This window comes from Panicum virgatum, chromosome 3K, assembly GCF_016808335.1.
Source record: "Panicum virgatum strain AP13 chromosome 3K, P.virgatum_v5, whole genome shotgun sequence".
In the NCBI taxonomy this organism is placed as follows: Eukaryota; Viridiplantae; Streptophyta; class Magnoliopsida; order Poales; family Poaceae; genus Panicum; species Panicum virgatum.
In genome coordinates, this window is record NC_053138.1 from 37955484 (window position 1) to 37976981 (window position 21498).

The 21498-nt window shown below is 47.2% G+C and overlaps 1 protein-coding gene and 1 long non-coding RNA gene across 2 annotated transcripts in view; one reads left to right on the forward strand and one right to left on the reverse strand.

Annotated features, from left to right (window-relative positions):
• The window catches only part of LOC120700902 (protein SHOOT GRAVITROPISM 6-like), a 35392-nt gene that overhangs the window by 2089 nt on the left and 11805 nt on the right, over window positions 1–21498 (forward strand). The window contains exons 3-21 of the mRNA XM_039985100.1: window positions 614–685; window positions 1726–1816; window positions 1897–1992; window positions 2115–2193; window positions 2273–2336; window positions 2628–2731; window positions 2810–2915; window positions 3859–3945; window positions 4696–4773; window positions 4870–4937; window positions 5014–5113; window positions 5309–5461; window positions 5552–5641; window positions 5773–5838; window positions 5949–6047; window positions 6125–6199; window positions 6829–6888; window positions 7259–7348; window positions 8033–8154. Of these exons, the coding sequence (XP_039841034.1) occupies window positions 1726–1816; window positions 1897–1992; window positions 2115–2193; window positions 2273–2336; window positions 2628–2731; window positions 2810–2915; window positions 3859–3945; window positions 4696–4773; window positions 4870–4937; window positions 5014–5113; window positions 5309–5461; window positions 5552–5641; window positions 5773–5838; window positions 5949–6047; window positions 6125–6199; window positions 6829–6888; window positions 7259–7348; window positions 8033–8154 (1628 nt within the window). The 5' untranslated portion in view covers window positions 614–685. The remainder of the gene's footprint in view (window positions 1–613; window positions 686–1725; window positions 1817–1896; window positions 1993–2114; window positions 2194–2272; window positions 2337–2627; window positions 2732–2809; window positions 2916–3858; window positions 3946–4695; window positions 4774–4869; window positions 4938–5013; window positions 5114–5308; window positions 5462–5551; window positions 5642–5772; window positions 5839–5948; window positions 6048–6124; window positions 6200–6828; window positions 6889–7258; window positions 7349–8032; window positions 8155–21498) is intronic.
• LOC120699149 lies at window positions 20978–21280 on the reverse strand. Its single transcript, XR_005685249.1, has 2 exons — window positions 21120–21280; window positions 20978–21030 (listed from the first exon to the last, which is right to left on the reverse strand). It is a non-coding gene; the product is annotated as an uncharacterized LOC120699149 (long non-coding RNA).

Here is a 21498-nt window from a genome sequence, read left to right on the forward strand (position 1 = left end):
AAACTAATAGTTACTATAACAGTATGATACAGTGTCAAAAAGTTATAACAGTATAGTACAAAGTAAGAACGAATTCACTGTAAACCGATTATACGGTAAAACGAAATTGCGCTCTTCACTTTACTAGGCTGTCAAATACTTTAACTATATGTCACAATCATATCATTTGAAATGTTTAACAGTACAATAATCTGAATTAGGGTAAACCTCCAATATTCAACTGACACACTATTTTATCTGATGCTTTATTTAGTTTCTCTCCATATTATGCTCGAAGTGCACATTTAACCTAAAGTTTAAACTAGGCTAAAGAAGCCTTGTAATAGTAGATATTATCTTTTTCATTGAGGTGTTTCCTTAATCCCAAGGAGTTACTTTTGCAGCAGCTGATTATGACATGCTGATGCTGTTGGGATTATACAATAGTTTTCTGTTATCATGGTTATGAACAATAGATAATTCTACTTCTACAAACTGATGATGTGGGCTACCCTAGGCAAACAGTAGTGACAGTGCTGCATTATTTTGTCTTGCTTCTTTATACTTCTATTATTTTCTTGTTTCACCTGCCTATCTTTGTTTAATTCTAAATTGTTTTTCTTTGGACGAACAGGAATTCAATGTTGATTGGCAAAAAGCAGCTGCTACTCTTCTTGTCGCCATAGGTTCACATGATCCAGACTTGGTATGCCTTTTTTTCTCACCCATCATCCTTGTTCCTGAGGCAACTGTTAGATTAATTTATCTATGATTTGATACTTTGTATGCATGTTCACTTAAGGGCACACAAGTCATGCTGGTAATCTGCTGAATTACACCTAAAAAGGTTTTATTATTCAGTAGTAAAAAGTTTGGTGCAGAAAAATGATACTGCAAAACAAATTCGAATTATTAACTGATCAAATGGCATCATTTATTCGAAAAAGGCCATAAAAGTCTCGTTTGTTTCTACTGATGATGACATATAGCCTTGTGAAGTGCAAGGCACTTCAAGAATGTGGGGTCATCACATTGGCTAAAGGGATTGCTGTTGGAGCTGAAAGTATTTAACATATGCCATCTTGATCGGAGAAGAAGCAAAATAAAGGTTTTTGTCATATATTTTGGTTATCTGAGAGCATAACATGGGTAGTATCTGATCCAACACAGACAAGGTTTGCAATTTTCAATGTCAATGCGTAGTCTAGCAGGAGCTATCCTTACCACTTTTGTGGAGGATATTTCATTGAAGGATTCTTTAAAGGTTGCGAACCATTTTCTATAGCATCATTTTGACAATAAGCTTCGATGGCAACATTTTCTAGCTGCCTATGTTTCACTAACGTATACCTTTAATATTTTCTAGCAGCCACATTTCTCAGTGTCAGTCTTTTAACATTAGTTTTGATAACTGTGACCAAAACTCTTTGAAAATTCTGTCCTAAGCTCTGTAAAACAAGAGGTCTATCTGCTGAGGGAAGTCCATTGTCGTTTTGGATGCCTACCACAAATTCCTTACAATGTGGGAGTGTATTGTTTCCCATGCGTTGGTCATACTCATATGTTCCCTGTTTCTTGGAAAATAGAACCCTGGGTAATTCTTTAATTGATTTTGAGGATAATTTTCCTGTATTGTTATTGTCATCTTGATTTATTTCTCCATGTTTCTGTTGGTTTTGTGTGCTGGTTACTCTTTACCTGTAGTCAGAATTTCATAATATTAATTTATTGCCCAACTTCTTTTAGATGATGGAGGAAATATTTCTTCACTTCTCTGGACCAACTTCTGCTTTGCCCACCCTGTTACAGATACTTGCAGATTTTGCCTCAGCTGAAGGTTGATCACACTTTCTAATTTAATTTCTATCTGATTTAGTTGGACTACTGAATTTGCAACATGTGCTTGTTTCTTTGAAGCCTTGCAGTTTACCCCACGGTTAAAGGACGTGCTTTTGCGTGTTTTACCTATCCTAGGAAGTGTACGAGATGGCCAACGGCCTGTTTTTGCAAATGGTACTGCTATGGAATTTCCTCAAATCATCAGTGGTTCTCTTTCAGTGTTTCTAAAAACTTAAAAAGATTCAGAAACTTTCTTTTCCATCAACCGCGTACATATTTTTTCTTCTATTTTGCAGCATTCAAGTGTTGGTGCCAGGCTGCATGGCAGTACCTAGGAGATGCCCCCTCTGAGCTTCCTTTTGACTCTGATGTTATGTAAGCTTTCAATTTGTCAAAACTTGTTTTTGGAGGCAACGGAAGTTGGTATGGCATTTATCTAAGATTTCAATGACAGGTCCTTCATGAATTCAGTATTTGAATTACTGATAAAAGTATGGACAGGTTCACGTGATCTAAAGGTTTGTGTGAGCCTCGTCTTTAACTTGGTTGTTTTGTTGTTGACTTGTTTCTTTTCATGCACCTTTGAACAATATAATGTCTCAACTGATAGGAGTGTTAAAACTATAGGAAAGGAGAAAATGTCTATGCCACGAAGTTGTTATAGTTATAGTTTGTTGGGGCGTTGCAATGTTAGTAATTTAGTGCACTGTTCCTGTAGAATATTCATTATTTTCCATATGCCAACATTATGCTGCTTGATCATATCTACTACAAGATACTGCTGATTATTTAGTTAATATTCTCACCAGGTGCGGTCATCCTCTGTGGAGGCTTTGGGAGAAATGGTTGACTTGGTCACTAGGTCACAGTTGAAATCAGCATTGCCAAGGATTATACCAACAATGCTGGATCTGTATGTGTTCTCTTTTGTATATTTACAGAAGATTTTTTTCCAAGTTCCCACAGACATTAATTTCTTCGTTTAATGTAGATGCAGGAAAGATCAGGAAGTTGCTTTTGTTGCGTCTCACAGTCTTCACAACCTTCTTAATGCATCGTTATTGTCTGAAAGTGGCCCCCCTTTACTTGATTTTGAGGTAAATAAAGAACATGCTTAAGGCGGTTCATTTTTTGTTTATATTCCCTCTCTTTTTTAACATATTGCAACTATGATGGTTCTATTGTAGCAGTGTGCTAAAGAACTTCCCTGGCACTGTTCTCACGATACACGTGTTTAAAAAATTGAACATTAATTTTAGACATGATACAGTGGCATTGACTGGCTCACAATGAGCTGAGGTTTCATATGGAACTTCACCGGCACTGTTCACACTATACACATGTTTAAAATTTCAAAATTCAAACATCAATTTGTTGAGTACCGAATTGGGATCTTCGGGGATTTCGACTTGTAGAAGGGTCCAGACCTCCCCCCCTATATATATGAAGGGGTAAGGCCGATTGGAACATAAACAATCGAACCCAAACCAATATCAATCTATTATTTTGCATCTCTTGCCCTAACCCTAATTCTCTAGTTTCCCCATCTAATTCTGTAATTCCCAGCCTTAATCTCGACTCCCCCACGTGCTACTCGACTAGCCCCAATCCCCCGTTCTCTAATTTCTCAATTCCTTGCTGCCCTAGCTCGATCCTTGATCGACTAAACCCCTAACGATCCTTCTTCTTCGCGAGAGAAGGGTTTTAGGCCTATCTCTTGGTGATTGGCGCAATTCTGCACCAACACAATTTAAACATGATTCAGTGGCATTGATGCATATTTTCATCGTTACAATAGTATGTCTCTATTTTGGTTTTGGACTAGATCATACTCTAGCAACCTTCGTATCTTTCCAACCCCTTAACTAATAAATGCCATCATTAAATGTTTATGCTCTGCGCTGGCACTGCCATATTTTTTCTAACTCATGTGTCGTTTTGCTCCATGAACGATCCAGCATGAAGATATGATATGCAATTCAAAGTATATGTCAAGCATTACCATTGATCACCGACAGTCTGTTGTTTCTTGTGCTGCAGGAGCTTACTGTTATCTTGATTACGCTTCTTCCATTAGTATCTGTCAATAATGGCAAAGATGAGCATTATGTTTCAAAGGGATTGAAGGTGGCCCTCTTAAATCACTTGTGGCCTATCCTGTTTCATAGTTATATCCACTAACTTCTTACTTCTTGGATCATTTTGAAACTATAAGGCTGACCACAGCGGAGGGAGCAAGAGCAAATTTGCTCCCTCCTCGTTTCCCACGCCCTCTCTGTCTACAGTGCCAAACAGTGCATCTACAGTGTCAAACAGTGTATTTGCTCCTTCATTTGCTCCCTCCACTGTGGACGGTCTAATGCCACATTTTGATGTAACAACTAGAAATGACAATTGAAGGGCTAAAAAGTTACGTTTTTTTAGCACTTGCTAAGTAGAAATGATGAAGAGACAGTGTTTCTCCAGTATTTTTGTGAGATCTTATTAACGTCTACTTTTTGAACGAAGTTTCTTTACATTTTGTCCTTGTAAATTGTTCCGTAATATACTCCCTCCCCAAATATACTGTTTCCTATCGTTTAAATTCTTTACGAAAATATAAGGGATTCTGGAGGGGAGGAAACTGTTGATTTTGTATTTCCTTCTCCCGCGCATGCATGCTAGGTCATCCACTTTTCAAGGACAGGTCAGCTGTCCATGTTTTAAGACCAACCGATCCGAACTTTAATGCAATAGATCAGGGGTACATGTGTCCTTTTCTAGCCTTTTTAATATGTCCTAAAAACGTTAGGAAACAATATATTTGGGGACAGAGGGAGTATGCATATTGCTGTTTATAGAGATACTTATATTTTAAATTTATGTGCTTGTACTTAGACATACAATGAGCTCCAGCATTGCTTTTTGGTGATTGGTTTAGCATATCCCGAGGATCTTTGCATGTTCCTTTTAAATGTAAGTATTCTTCCATGTGTCATGAAGATCCCAAATTTGCACAAGATGCACTTCTGTAGAGCTATAAATATTTTTGTATTGTCTATTGCTATACAGAAATGCAAGTCAAAAGATGAAGCATCTATTGTTGGGGCACTTAGCACAATAAAACACCTATTGCCCAGGTTTTGTACTTCTCTCAGTCGATCTGTCTCTGCTTTTAAAACCGTTTGTGCCAACTTCTATGATCTATGTTCGTAGATTATTGGAATCATGGCATACTAAACAAGCATCTCTGGTTGAAATCGTGAAATCACTTTTAGAGCACCAGAGCTTGGGCATACGTATGGCGCTAGCTGAGGTAATGTGCATTCCACATAAACTTTTGACAGATAAAGTCATTTTGTTTGCATGAAGCAGATTTGGATCACAAAATATTTATTAAGGCCGAATCTGTTTTTAATGCTTGATAGATGCACTAGTTTAGGTTGATACTAATTTCTGTTTTTTTATGCATCCAATTTTCACTGTTTTTATATTGGTTAATTGTGTACAGCTAATTGTTGTTATGGCTTCACACTGCTATTTGAGTGGGCAACCTGCTGAGCTGGCTGTTGAGTTCTTGGTGCGGCATAGTGCTATAACTGATGATGATCTAAATGATCTTGGCACTCTAAAAAATGAGTACTTCCAGGACAAAAGATTTGAGGTTTTACTTAAATTTTGTATTGTGTGATTTATTTGTTATGGGTCATCGCTTTAGGTTGATTTGCATTCTAATTCCACCTCCGTTTATCAGATGAAAGTAAGTCTTGCTGGCTTATCAGAACTAAGAGCTGTATGTGAAAAGGGTCTACTTTTACTAGCAATCACCATTCCTGAAATGCAGGTAAAAGCTATTTGCACTTTGCTCATCACATCAGGAAATCAGACTCTGTAGCTGTCATCAAACACTATTTTCTGTAAGCCAAGTTCATCGTAGTTAAATAACTAATCCACTTTGATTTTTCTATTTTCCAGCTTGTTCTGTGGCCATTCATCTTGAAATTAATAATTCCGAAGAAGTATACTGGTGCGGTAGCTACGGTGAGCATTTTGGTCTGTGCAATGCATTATGCTTGTTGTGAATAAATACTGCACTTTAATCACGTTCACAATCTATGTTTTGGATATTATTAAGTTGGAGATATCTTCAGGTCTGCAAATGCATAACTGAGTTGTGTAGGCACAAATTGTCGCACATGAACCCACTATATACTGAATTTAATGCATCAAACGATACCCCCAATCCTGAGGTACTCAGATGTCTTTTATCTTATAAATCTTTTCATCAATCGGCTAGTTATTTCTCATGATGACGTGGTTCATGCAGGATTTATTTGCTCGTTTGGTTGTGCTTATGCATAATCCACTTGCTAGGGGCCAACTGGCCACCCAGATCCTGACGGTTTGTCCTCTTACAGATTTGAAATAACATTTCAATGGACGACCTTGACAACTGTTTTTTTGGCATGTCCTTCCTAGTCCTTATTCATGACTTTATATGCTAATCCATTTTGTATATTATACGGTACTCTAGCTTCTCCAGACGTGATCATGTTGTCTCTCATCTGTATCACTCCTGAGTTCTGTCTTCAGATTGGAATTATTATTATTTTTGTTCCATTCGAGTTCTTGTATATACAAGATGAAACATGATTTTAGTGGGAAAAAATACGTCAGGAGAGCACTAGAATAACCACTGTCATTGAGTGATAGGTTCGCATGCTGTTATTTGCCTTATTGATGTGAGTCTAATACTGTCTGCTTTACTCTGGCATCTGCACTATAGGATACCTAGGCATCGTTGCATGCTTCCTTGTCATGGCAACTGAACTGTTGCTATAACTGATTGTATTTGTAACCTTTTCTTGCCCTCAATTTAAGTGATTCGAGTTATTGTTGATTAAAGTTGGTTACATGGGCTCATTAAATCTTACTTGTTTACTCTTTGCGCTTATGAAGATTGATTGAAAGAAACAACGCTAAAGATATTGTTTATATCTGCCATAAGTATTCACTTTTTGTGTCCTGTAGGTTCTGTGCTACCTGGGTCCACTTTTCCCCAGAAACCTTTCTTTATTTTGGCAAGATGAGGTATAGCACTTAGCTGATCCACTATTGTTAGAAGATGGAGATTACATATTTATTCCAGTTTTGTATTAATTATCATTCTGTTATTATTATTTTGCTCTCAATGAAACAGAAAAGTTATATTTTCTATGTATCTTGCAGTATTCATATCTTAAGTTTTTCATCTTCTGTTTTAACACTTAATCTCACAAACAAAGTTTTTCTATTGCAATTCCTGGTTGTCTGGTAATTCAGATGATATGTACCCTGCGCTTTGAGTTATTTGTATAACAAACCCTGTTACATGACCTATAAACAAAAGAGATTTAAGAGTTCATTTCCCATCATCCACAGTTAAAGTGACTTACAAAATGCATCTTTTGGCAAGTATTAGGTCCCTAAGATGAAAGCTTACATCAGTGATCCTGAAGACCTTAAGCAAGATAGCACATACCAGGAAATATGGGATGACATGATAATAAATGTAAGTATGTTATTCGTGTTGGTTTAGAATTATATATTCATGTTGTAACAAGGAGCCTACAAGTGTGGTTTAGCAGCTATAATCATGATAACATTGCATTGTTAGGTTTACATGTATCTTTGTATTATGAGTCCTTGTCGTATAATGCCTCTTATATAGAGTCCTTGTAGTATATGACTTCTCTCCTGTATATTTGGGCCTAGAGCCCTCATATTGAATACAGGTGCTACTTGTAATATTATTGCTAGATGCTTTAGTCAAATTTTTGTTAAGAAGTTGGTCAAAACTACCAGGGTTGGCTTACAATGTTCAAATGTTCAACTTTTTCTCATGTTATCATTATGTATTTTTTTAGTCAAGGAGCTTAGACTGCATGTTTAAAAAAGCGTATCCCCAAATTTTGGACAAATGCTACCTCTGGCATCTTACAGGGATCGCAGGCCAGGCTGTAATGGTTCCTTGTACACTGTAGGTCTCGATTTGTTTTTTAGTACTTCGATTTGCTAAGCCCTTATCAGGCTTTTAAGTGTGGAGAATCTATAAAGGGCAGCCCCGGTGCATGAGCTCCTGCTTGCGCCTGGTTCGGGGAAGGGTTATATTAGAATTTTTTTCTGTTTCTTGGGGAAAAGTATTCAGACGATATACTATCTTCCTTGGTGAACTAATCTTTTGTCATCTTTTCAGTTTTTAGCAGAATCTTTGGATGTTGTGAATGATACTGAGTGGGTCATTTCCTTGGGTGATGCATTTGCAAGGCAGTATGATCTGTATGCTATATCTGACGAACATTCTGCTTTACTGCACAGGTTAAATGCTATAATCTATTCTGATTGTTAATCTGAATAAATAAGCGAGGTGAGAGAGGGAGAGAAGCTCCCAAGTCTCTGCTAGAAGTGGAGTCGGTTGAGATGAGTGCTCAGTAGTGCTGAGAGTTCTCTGAGGGGAAAATCAGAGAACCCGATTCCAACCCGGCCTAAGGAAGCCCACCTCCTCCTTTTATAGTCACAAGGAAGGGCGGTGCACATGAGTGGGGGTATGGAAGTCGTCGTTTTCCCTTAAATCGCGGGGTACAGTGGTCGAACACTGTAGGAAGTGTACTGTGGGAAGGCGGCGCGCGTCGCTGTCGTCCTGGATTTCGTCCTTGGTCCCGCGGAGATGGCGCCGGTCGTCCTGTAGTGTCCCGACGGTAGTAATGGTGTGGGACGGTCCCGGACCCCCTGGTCGGAGTGCGGGCGTGCACACTAGAAGGTCCGGGAGCGCGTGGAAGTCCCGGACCCCACAAGGGGGAGGTCCGGGGTCTCGCCCGTGCGTGCTGAGTGCCCCTCTCGGAAGGACACGTGACATCGTCGGACCCCTTCCCCAGCGGGAGATGGGTCCGGATGGTGGGTGTCGGCAGAACAGTCACGGGGGCGGCGCCAACTTGTCTTGTGCCGCGTTGAATGCCCCACAGTGTTGCTACAGCGACCGGGGTGGCTGAGCGGTGACCGGGGTCAGCGAATGGGGCGCCGGTCACATCCACTGCGGGTGTGGCAGTCTGACGCCGCCCGTCCTTTGAGCCGTGGTGGAGTGGCTGGCCTTTAATGCCTTCGTACGGCGGTCGGTTGGGCGGCGGGGCCGTTTGTCCCTTGTGCCGAGAGACGGCCTCGAGCGAGGCGGAGATGAGTCACCCGTTCGAGGGCAGATCCGCTACCCTCGAGCGAGGCGGAGATGAGTCACCCGCTCGAGGGCAGATCCGCTACCCTCGAGCGAGGCGGAGATGAGTCACCCGCTCGAGGGCAGATCCGCTACCCTCGAGCGAGGCAGAGATTGGTCACCCGCTCGAGGGCAGATCCGCTTCCCTCGAGCGAGGCGGAGATTAGTCACCCGCTCGTGGGTGGATTCGCTACCCTCGAGCGAGGCAGAGATTGCCCTGCGGGCCCGAGAGGGGCCCTCGAGCGAGGCGGAGGTCGTTCCGCTGGTTCGAGGGGGATGTGAATGGGCCGCATGCTGAACTTCTTTGAGTCCTTTCCTTTCTTCCATATGGGAAGCAGGCCGTGGGCCTTCGCGGGCCTAGTTGCCTTTACAGGTATTTGTGTTTTTTAAAGCGATCTTAGTACCCCAATTAGGGTGTCCCTAATTGTGGCACCCGACAGTAGCCCCCGAGGCTTTGGTCGAGTCGATGGATTCGGCCAAAGGGTGTTTTCTGCGATTTTTCCCTTTTGACGTGATCAGTCAGTGCCTGTGCATCCGTCAGACGCGCCTGAGCGCCAGCCCGGCGGATGCGACAACACGCCGGTCAGGGTAGTACGCCCGTGGGGGGCGTACTTCGAGGTGCGCGCCTCTTTGTTTGTTTGTTTCAAGGACAAGACGTGTCCGCGCACTGAGGGGGGCCAGGGCGACGGTGGCACCCGCTGCTTGGCAGCTGGTGCTTTCATCGAGCTGTCCCGTGCGCAGGGCCTTGGCCCCGGCATTCCTGGTTGCTTTGCGGCGCGCCGTTCGAGGGCAGCCGGCCAGAGCCGATGCTGCACCGCTTAGCGTCCAGGGGCTCAACTCCGCTTTATTTCGTTCGGTCGTGTCTCGGTGCGGTGACCGAGGACAGCCTTTGCTCGTGGAGCGCCGTGTCGTCACGGGCGATACAAGCCTCCGCTCTTCGAAAAGCTTGAAGCTTTATGCCCGGTGCAGCTATAAATAGGGATCGTGGGGTTCCCTTTCTTTTTCAACCTCCCAACTCTTTCTTCCAGCCTCGCCTAAATCTTGTAATGTTTCTCTTGCCTTCTTGTGACCGGCCCCCAGATGGGGTGGCCTGGCTTTTTTAGGCTTTTGGCGCTAGAAGAATGCTTGCGAGCGTTAGGGGAAGACCGGAGTGGGCGTGCGCACCATCCCTCAGCTTCAGTGGGATCAGCAGAAGAGCATTGGGCCCGTGGGGTCCTGCTCCTGCGATGTCCCCTAGCCTGAAGGGGGATGGAAGCGTCCGACCATGGCGTTAGTGCCAGGTTGGGCGGCTGTTCTTTGCATCGTCCCCCCAGGCGACGAGGTTGCCCTCGGGGAGACGGTGCGGAGGGCGCTGTCCGCCAGCTCGACCCCCCGCGTAGTCTTCGGTGGAGGAGACGCTAGAAGAAGGCTTGCGAGGAGAGCGTCCCGCTGGACCCGTGAGGTCTGGGGCCGCTTCTCGCATCCCTAGCAGCCTCGCTGTTGCGTCAGCTAAGGGCTCGGTGCCTTTCTTCGTCGCTTGCTCCTCCCCAAGATAGGGAAAATTGCCACGCAGGTGGCAATGTGTTTGTATCTTTCGATGGCTTCGCGCCGGTAACCCTTTGTAATCTTTATTTGCACTTTGAGCAATAAAGTCCCCTTCCTCTCCTACGGAGGAGATTACCGAGGGTATAGGGGCGTACATAGAGTTTACGACCCTCGAATATGTGTGAAGTCACCTTCGCGGGGGCGCGTCAGCGCACCCGCGGGTGTAGCCCCCGAGGCCTTGGGGGAGTGTTTGTACTCGTCCAAGGGCTAAAAAACGTTCCGCTGGGTAGCTTTGCTGGGATGGCCGTCCAGCGTCTTTTTCAGCCGGCATCGGCACTTTTTCAGCCGGCCTCGGCATTCTCAGAGCTGGTACAGCGGCCCGGCGTTCAGCTTAACCATCAGGGGAGCACACGTCAACAGCGGAGGGTTTGGTTCAGACACGTGGAGTGTTCACGATTGACAATTGTCGATTTATTCGAGGGTGTGGTTTTGAACCATGGTGTGCGAGGAGCCCCCGAGCCCAGGCCTGTGTGAAGGCGTTCAGGGGAAACCCTCGGCTTTGACTACGACCCTCGTCGCCCTTCCGCAGGGAGGAGGGGTGAAGCGCACCATGCTACCCATGCCCGGGACGCGAGCTATGGCTGCTTCGGTGAGCTATTAGCGGGTTGTTCAAGCGGACGTCCGTGCCCCGTTCGATAGGGGTCGGCTCGTGGTCTGTAGACACGCCCTATAAAGCGCTTGCGAGGGTTCACTAGGCGGGGCTCGGACCCATTCGATAGGGTCCGAGGTCTCGATGCTCTCCCTCGATGGGATCCCCCTTCTAGGCACCCTTGACTGGCCTTGAACACCGCGTAGGATGTCTCGAACTCCGCGTTCGAGGGTAGCTTGTATAGCACATCCCTGCAGTCCCTAACTCTGGCGATCTGGGGCGCCTGTCGAGCCCCCTGAAGGGCCAGGCTTCGAACCCCTGACCAGTAAGGCCTCGGAATGCGATTCATTCGAGGGTAAAGAGACCTCCGAAGGAATATTCCGTCTTGATTCGAAAACATCGCAAGATCGTGAGTCACGCGCGCGGGTCTCCCGCCGGTGGTAGGTGACGTGGCCCGATTCGTGCGGTGCGGTGTGGGCGCGCCTTTTCAGGCGACAGCCTCGGGCAGATGAAGCGGTGTGGGCGGCGGCTGACGGATGGATAGCGCAACAGTCGCGCCGTGCCCGCCGGTTACCGTGCCGCATTAATCGCTGCGTGCGCGCGTGGGAGACCCCGCGGTCGTGGGGCCCAACTGTCAGTGATAGCAAAATCTACCGCATTCAATGCGGTAGATTTTGGGCCGCGGCTGCGGCTGCGCCCGTCGCGGTGAAATAAAACGAAGAGGGATGGGTTGTTTGGGCTCACCTGGCCATTTGCCTTAATCCCACTTCGCCTTCTCTGCCTCCCCTGCATCCTAAGCCCGCAGCCAAGAGCGAAAGGAGGAAGAGGAAGGAGAGGGAGAGAAAGCACACCTTAGCCATCCCTGAGCCCTTTGCTCCCGTATTCCCCCTCGAATCGAAAACATGTCGGACATCCAGGAGCCCTTGCCGTGGGGGAAGTCCTCCGCCACCGTCGCGGTTCTGGAGCAGCTGGTCGCCGACCGGCTGCTGCCGCGGAACCCCGACACGGGGGCGCCGGCGTGGATTTCCCCGCACCCAGACGAGACCGAGCCGAAGCCCCCGCAGGGCTACGTCGTAAGCTTCGTGCGCCTCCACGAACGAGGCTTCGGCGTCCCTGTCAGCAGGTTTATGCGGGCATTGTGCGATCATTACGGAGCGGAGCTGCACAATTTCAGCCCCAATGCCATCTCGCAGGCGGCGGTATTCGTCGCCGTCTGCGAGGGGTACCTGGGGATAGAGGTGCATTGGGATCTTTGGATCCATCTGTTCCGCGGCGAGCTCTTCGTCGAGAGCGGGCGGGGCCAGCCGAGGCGGTTCGCGCGCGCCGGCGGCCTGACCTTCCACGTGCGCCACTCCCGGAGGAACCTCTACATCCACAACAAGATGACGACAAACAACGCTGGGTGGAGCCGGGGGTGGTTCTACCTTCGGAACTTCGATGGCGCGCTCCCGGCGTTCATCGGCAGGGTTCTTCGTGAGCGACCGCAGAAGTGGGATTGGGGGGTGTCGCCCCCAGCGCAGCAGGACAGACTCGAGGGCCTCACCGACGCGCTGGTGCGTCTGGCGAAGAAGGGGCTGACGGCAGCGGTCGTCATCGCGAACTTCCACCGGCTCGAGGGGGAGGGTGCCGTCTCGGGCAGTTCGGTGATCAGCCGCCTGCGCGCGCTAGGCGGCCGGATTGCCGAACACGCCAAGAGTACCTTCCGCCTCGGTGTCCTGCGGGCTCTCGCCGTGGCCTCGACGCATTACCTCATGGATCTCTAGAGGGTGTCGTCGGGGTACGTCGTCCCTGATGATGCTGACGCGGACGCCGCATCGGCCATCATGGATGAAGCCGACGCAGCCGCGGAGGAGTTCGCCACCGTTCTCGCCGAGAAGCTCGAGGCGGACATCCCTCCCATCGCCGAATTCGACGCCCCTGAAGACCTGCAAGGGGGGGGATGGTAGCCTGTAGGACAGTTGGGCCTCGAAGCCCATGTAAATAGATTAGTGTTTATATCATAGTCGCACTTTGTAATCGCACTCTATGAATATAAAGGATTTTGTTTCGTAATTTGAATGTGTTGCCCGTCGAGGCCTTGTGTGTTCGAGTCTGTGTTTCTTTACTTTATTTCCGTGTTCTTCGTATGCGACTTAGATAAACATCTGCGAGGAAGTTCGTGTTCATAAGCAACGTAGGCGTAGGGTGGTGAGGGGGGTGCCGTATCCCAGAGGCGTAGGCGGCCCCACGACTCGGCCAGCCCCGTACCGTAGTTGCTTACGCCTCGCGTCCGTTTTTTTTCCAAGGATACGAGAGGCTTAGGGTCGAGACGGAAATATTTCGAAAAAACATTGGCGACTTTTTGGGGACGTTCGGGGGTTCCCCCCGTAGTAGCCCCCGAGGGAGGCTCGGCTTTGCCGAGGGTAAAGCCGAGCGTACCTCAATGTTCGTGCGCGCCCGAGCCCTCGAGGGTCGGGAAGGTTCCCAAAAAGCGATAAGTGAAGCGTGCTTCCTTATTATTTCGGGAAGTTGAAAATGCGATTACGAACAATATAGAAATAGCTTGGAATGCTAAGGGTAGAAACGACGTAGCTGTTGTATATTCCAAGCGTTGGTGAGGACTTCGCCTTTTTCGTTGGCCAGCTTGTACGTGCCGGGCTTGAGTACCTCGGCGATTATGTACGGTCCTTCCCATGGAGGTGAGAGCTTGTGGCTGCCCTTATTGTCCTGTCGAAGCCTTAGCACCAAGTCCCCTTCGTTGAGGTCTCGGCGCCGGACCCTCTGCGCTTGATACCTTCGTAAAGACTGCTGGTAGCGCGCAGAGTGGAGGAGCGCCATGTCTCGAGCCTCGTCCACTTGGTCCAGCGAGTCTTCGCGAGTTCGCTGGTTTCGTTGCTCTTGATATGCCTTGAGCCTTGGCGATCCGTATTCCAAGTCGGTGGGGAGGATGGCCTCGGCGCCATAGACGAGGAAGAACGGAGAAAAAACCCGTAGCTCTGCTTGGGGTCGTCCTCAGGCTCCAGATGACCGAGGGTAGCTCTGTGAGCCACCTCCGGCCGAACTTGTTCAGCTTGTTGAAGATCCTTGGCTTTAGTCCTTGGAGGATCATGCCATTGGCACGCTCCACTTGCCCGTTCGTCTGTGGGTGTGCCACAGCTGACCAGTCCACACGTATGTGGAAGCTGTCGCAGAACGCCAAGAATTTCTTGTCTGTGAACTGGGTGCCGTTGTCAGTGATGATCGAGTTTGGGACCTCGAACTTGAAGACGATGTCGGTGAAGAATTGGACTGCTTGCTCGGATTTGATCTTGCCGATGGGTCGAGCCTCGATCCATTTGGAGAACTTGTCGACCGCCACCAGCAAGTGGGTGAAGCCCCCGGGCGCCTTTTTCAGCGGACCGACGAGGTCTAGTCCCACACGGCAAACGGCCACGTGATGGGGATCGTCTGCAGGGCATGGGCCGGGAGGTGTGTTTTTCGAGCGTAGAACTGGCATCCCTCGCAAGTCCGCACGACGTCAGTGGCGTCGGCGACCGCGGGGTGGGCCAGTAAAAGCCTTGCCGAAACGCGTTACCCACGAGGGTGCGTGGCGCGGCGTGGTGGCCGCAGATGCCAGCATGGATGTCGCGGATCAGCTCCTTGCCCTCGGGGATGGGCAATGCATCGTTGCAGGACACCCGAGGGGCTACGCTTGTGTAGCTCATTGTCGATTAGAACGAAGGACTTGGCCCGCCTGGAGCGAGGCGTCGCGCCTGAGCGCGGTCCGAGGGTAGGACCCCTCGAATCATCCAGTTCAAGGTACTGAACGCGCCAGTCTCGCGAAGCGGGGGCCTCGTCGACTTCCATCGCTTCGGCCTCGTCCGGAGGTTGTCCCGAAGTCAGTGTCCATGGGCTCGACCCCATCCGCCGGGGGGTTCCCGCCGGAGGGCCCGGCGGACGAGGGGCCTGACTCCGTCGGTTGCTTGAACTCGACGGAGGGCCTGGAGATGTCATGATCGAAGATATTCGGGGGGACGGTGGTCCGTCCCGAGGCTATCTTGGCCAGTTCGTCGGCGTCCTCGTTGTACTTGCGCGAGACATGATTGAGCTCGAGGCCGTCGAATTTGTACTCGAGGCCATCTTTGGGTCATGACAGCTAGACTCCTTCATGACTTGATCGACGACGAGCTGAGAGTCACCGCGCGCGTCGAGGCGTTTGACGCCGAGCTCGATGGCGATGCGGAGGCCACCGAGGAGGGCCTCATACTCCGCATGTTGTTCGAAGCAGGGAAATGCAAGCGGATCACGTACCGCATGTGTTCCCCGAGGGGTGAGATGAAGAGGAGGCCGGCACCGGCGCCGGTTTTCATCACCGACCCGTCGAAGTACATAGTCCAGCATTCGCCCTGGATTTGTGGCGGGGGTAGCTGAGTGTCCGTCCACTCAGCCACGAAGTCAGCCAAAATTTGGGACTTGATTGCCTTGCGAGGGGCGTAGGTGAGTGTTTCTCTCCAGCTCCACAGACCATTTGGCAATTCTACCCTCGGCCTCCCGGTTGCGGGCTATCTCTCCCAAGGGGAAAGATGAGACCACGGTGACGGGATGAGCCTCTAAGTAGTGGCGCAGCTTGCGCCGAGCCAACACCACTGCGTAGAGCAGCATTTAAATCTGTGGATAGCGTGTCTTAGTTTCAGACAACACCTCGCTGATGTAGTACACCGGTCGTTGGACGGGCAGAGCATGACCCTCCTCTTGTCTTTCGACCACGATCACCGCGCTGACCACTTGGGTCGTCGCGGCTACGTACAGGTAGAGGGCTCGCCGTCCGTAGGCGGTGTGAGAATGGGAGCTCGAGTGAGCGATGCCTTCAGCCTTTCGAGGCTTCTTGAGCTTCGGGGTCCACGTGAAGCGCTCGGTTTTCCTCAAGAGTCGGTACAGAGGTAAGCCTTTCTCGCCGAGACGCGAGATAAAACGGCTAAGGGACGCTAGGCATCCCATGACCCTCTGTACCCCCTTCAAGTCTCGGATCGGTCCCATCCGAGTGATGGCCGAGACTTTGTCAGGGTTGGGTTCGATGACCCGCTGGGAGACAATGAAGCCCAAGCATGCCTCGAGGCACCCCGAACACGCACTTCTCGGGGTTAAGTTTTACCCCTTTGGCTCGTAGACAATCGAATGCGATCCTGAGATCAGCAACCAGGTCGTCCGCCTTCCTGGATTTCACAACGATATCGTCGACATACACCTCTACGCTCCGCCCGAGATGGTCTCCGAAAACGTGGAGCATGCACCGTTGATAGGTGGCTCCGGCGTTTCTGAGGCCAAAGGGCATCGTAACGTAGCAGTACATGCCGAAAGGTGTGATAAAAGAAGTCGCGAGCTGGTCGGACTCTTTCATCTAGATTTGGTGGTAACCGGTAAGCATCAAGAAAGGATAAGAGCACACATCCCGCAGTAGTATCTACAATCTGATCAATGCGTGGCAAGGGAAAGGGAACCTTCGGACATGTCTTATTTAAACTAGTGTAATCCACACACATCCTCCAGCTTCCACTCTTTTTCTTTACTAATACTGGATTAGCTAGCCACTCGGGATGGAATACCTCTTTGATGAATCCGGCCGCCAGAAGTTTCTGCAACTCCTCGCCGATCGCCCGGCGCTTGAGCTCGTCGAAGCGTCTTAGGCGCTGCTTCACCGGCTTGGAGTTGGGTCGGATATCAAAAGAGTGCTCGGCGACCTCCCTCGGTATGCCAGGCATGTCCGAGGGGCTCCACGCAAAGATATCTGCGTTGGCGCGGAGGAAATCGACGAGCGCCACTTCCTATTTGTCGTCGAGGGTGGCGCTGATCTGCAACGCCTTGTCGTCGGAGTGGCTCGGGTCGAGGGGCACCTTTTTGATACCCTCGGCGGGTTCGAAGCTCCCGGCATGTCGGTGCGTGGAGTCCAAGGCCTCGCTCGCCATTTTGTCGAGGGTGGCTGCGAGGGCCTCGTCCTCCGCTTGAGCTTCCGCGCGCTCAACGCATTCGAGTAACATCAAAACATGACACTTTAGTAATGTTTATTTGTATGCTTGTTTTAGAATGCTGATAATCATAGCTATGTCTTCAATCTTCATTACAGGTGAGGGAAGAGCATTGGCTCATGAGGCAACGAATCAAGCTGGAAAATTATGTTCCAAATTGGATATGAAATGTCTGCTGATGTTTTGGCACAATGGTAAATTGACCTCAAGGAAATAGATAATAGATCAGGACTTCACACTGGTAGTGTCTATAATTGCTTCCTAACATGAAACTAATTCTATCTGCATCATTAGTTAAATCCCACTCATGCTCAGTGTCATGTACTCGTGTTGGATGTATGAGAGGACACTGAGATATCCTCTCGAAAGTATTTATCCTGATTTATGCATACGTTTTGTCTATGTTGATCTTGCACAATAAGTTGAAGGAAAGAAATTAAGTGGGGCCTGTGAATTTCAAACAACGTACTGTGCAGGGAGTCAGGGGTCGTCACAAACCAAAACAATGTTATATTTACTGTGTATAATATTTCCATCAATGATAATTTTTATATAAACAAGATTTTTTTCAATAACCTGGCATACTTCTGTATTTAAACAGTGATCTTCTGCATGTAACCAACTGTATATGCTTGTTTCTTCAAGGATTGCAGATAGAACAAGATCTGGACTCAGTATGTGCCAAGAGACCTTCTGGAGTTGGTTAGTGCAATGAGACTTACATATTTTCTTTAGAAAGGCGGCAAGAGTTTTGCCGAAATTTTTAGACAAATAAAAGGGAAAAAACACAAACGTAACCAATTACAACCAACTTACAATTAACTCAGAGACTTACATATTTGAGGTGGTGTTCCTTCTCCACAATAAAATGGGAGTGGTGGAACCTGCAACCATGCGTTTACAATTTTCTGTTATATATCTTAATGCTTAGAGCCTTAGACCGCCCTTGTACTCTTCTACGCAGTTGCTATGATTTTGGGCATTGATGAAGAGAAAGAAACTCCACAGCTTTCTACATGTATCCTGCTGGGTATTTCTTGAGTCACAAGGTATTTATTATTCAGGAAATTTGAGCTACTCACTGACTCCCTTGTTCATCCAACTCATAATGCAAACTAATCGTTTATCTTTTGGATGATTTTCACGTCTGCAGATAAGACAGTGTTTATTTATAAATTCTGTAGAAACTTATTAGTTTTTTGCCTCGATAACATTCTCGATGGATAAACTTATATCATCCCATTTTACCTGCATCATTTTGGAATACATTCTATATCAGAAAGACATGACTTCTCCCATGCATTCTTCTCAGGCAGCAAGTGCTGGTCAAAGGGATAGGGAGACTGTCAACTTTCTTGAGAAGAAAAAACGAAGAACAATCATTCACTATCATTTCAGGAAACCGTTCAGGTGCGTGTGTTTTCATTTATCTAGAGCAAACTCATGAAGGTATGCAACACCCCAGTGGATGAATAGAGACAAGAATCATGTGATTTACTGCGCATGACCATCTTCCTCGTGTCTTTTTAAAATTAGCTTGAGCATAACCTTTTTATTTGCGATGTTTTTGCATGATTTTTTTATCATATCGATTCCTGTCAAGTGTCAACGCGTAATACAGTAGGGTGTTAGCTATTCCATATTCTGTGCTTGTGAAGTTGTGAGTTTACTGTGGTTCAGTCCAGTTTTGATTTAATCTTCTCCCTTTCCAGATGGCAATATCAGCATTGCAGTTCGTACTGAAGGTGGACCTCAAAGCCAATGTCCAGGCGCTTGATGTCCCCGGCATGTACCGCCACCAGGTATGCACTTCCTTCATCTCAATTGAGCCGCCTTTCGGTTTTCGTTGCCCCCACGCATAGCGTGGCCTCGTGCACGCTTGCTGTATTGTCTGATTGAACGTGATCTGACAATGTCTCTGGTTCAGGATACCCAAGGATCGGGTGGTGAAGAGACTACATTAAGGTTTTCGATATTGAGAAAGTGGTATAAAGCCCTTGAAAGCTTAAGAGCTGATATTGAGTTTGCTAAGAAAAGGAGACTTTCAACTTCTGCTCCAAAGACAGTCAGTTCGCTCCAGGTGAGACTGTTTCCTTCGTGTAATCTACAATCATGCAACTTGACTTTTTGTTGTAACTCACCGACCTGTACGGCTGTACCACTTGCAGAATGGAGTTGTGTTCTCACTTAATGGATCAAAATTCATGATTCTCTTTAGTTACATCAACGCCATAATTCATTACCGGCTTTGGAATTATGTAAGGAGAACCTGTGTGGATTTGCAAATAATTTTGGAACAGACAAGAAATTTTATACCACAGCTTGTGAAGATACCTTCCATCTTCTGGTTGAGTTTGATGAAGATCTAATTGATCTGATCATTGATGGCAAACAGTCTTGGTTCCATGCTATAATCAAGAAGATCTATTCCAACAAGTTTCTTCGGACTGGTAATGATGACTACATGGGGGAGTGGACTGCAAAGAGTTGAATTTTTTAGGCCAATACAAGGATATAGCACCCAACAATGATGCTGGAGAAATTCCCATTGGTATACCTGCTCTTAAGAGTGCATTCAAGGCTTCTAGTGATTATTGTGGACAAACATCCCCTGAATTACAGAAAGCTATTGGCACGTGGGTTATTTATTTTGGTGAGTCACTAAAATTTCACTATGTCTTCTTGGCATGCTGCAAATCTATAGTCATGGAAAAGTTCGACACGCTAAATAAAGTTGACAAAGGTCTAGTTTGATGGTCAGAAAATGGGGTTTCCTTTGTAGCATTGCTATGCGATGGGTGCTGAAATCTTTGGCAGGCCGTCCTGTCCCTGCAATTGATGAGGAGACTGATGAAATCATGAGGAAAGGGGTTCCTAGAATTAAAAGTGTGAAGGACATCTTCAACAACATTTGCCTGTGGACTAATTCTTCACCTTACGAGTCAGCTTGTGTACAAGATTTAAGATCAAAGGAGAAACCAAGCTTCAGCCCATTGAATATCCTTTGATCTTAAATGGGCTGAAGCTTGGTTTCTCCTTTGATCTTAAATCTTGTACACAAGCTGACTCGTAAGGTGAAGAATTGGTCCACAGACAAATGTTGTTGAAGATGTCCTTCACACTTTTAATTCCAGGAACCCCTTTCCTCATGATTTCATCGGTCTCCTCATCAATTGCAGGGACAGGACGGCCTGCCAAAGATTTCAGCACCCATAGCATAGCAATGCTACAAAGGGAACCCCATTTTGACCATCAACCCTAGACCTTTGTCAACTTTATTTAGCGTGTCGAACTTTTCCATGACTATAAATTTGCAGCATGCCAAGAAGACATAGTGAAATTTTGGTGACTCACCAAAATAAATAACCCACGTGACAATAGCTTTCTGTAATTCAGGGGATGTTTGTCCACAATAATCACTGGAAGCCTTGAATGCACTCTTAAGAGCAGGTATACCAATGGGAATTTCTCCAGCATCATTGTTGGGTGCTATATCCTTGTATTGGCCTGAAAAATTCAACTCTTTGCAGTCCACTCCCTCCATGTAGTCATCATTACCAGTCCGAAGAAACTTGATGGAATAGATCTTGATTATAGCATGGAACCAAAACTGTTTGCCATCAATGATCAGATCAATTAGATCTTCCTCAAACTCAACCAGAAGATGGAAGGTATCTTCACAAGCTGTGGTATAAATTTCTTATCTGTTCCAAATATTGTTTGCAAATCCACACAGGTTCCCCTTACATAATTCCAAAGCCGGTAATGATTATGGCGTTGATGTAACTGAAGAGAATCATGAATTTTGATCCATTAAGTGAGAACACAACTCCATTCTGCAAGTGGTACAGCCGTACAGGTCGGTGAGTTACAACAAAAAGTCAAGTTGCATGATTGCAGATTACACGAAGGAAACAGGTCTCACCTGGAGCGAACTAACTGTCTTTGGAGCAGAAGTTGAAAGTCTCCTTTTCTTAGCAAACTCAATATCAGCTCTTAAGCTTTCAAGGGCTTTATACCACTTTCTCAATATCGAAAACCTTAATGTAGTCTCTTCACCACCCGATCCTTGGGTATCTGAACCAGAGACATTGTCAGATCACGTTCAATCAGACAATACAGCAAGCGTGCACGAGGCCACGCTATGCGTGGGGCAACGAAAACCGAAAGGCGGCTCAATTGAGATGAAGGAGTGCACACCTGGTGGCGGTACATGCCGGGGACTGGTTCGAGGGGGATGTGAATGGGCCGCATGCTGAGCTTCTTTGAGTCCTTTCCTTTCTTCCCAAATGGGAAGCAGGCCG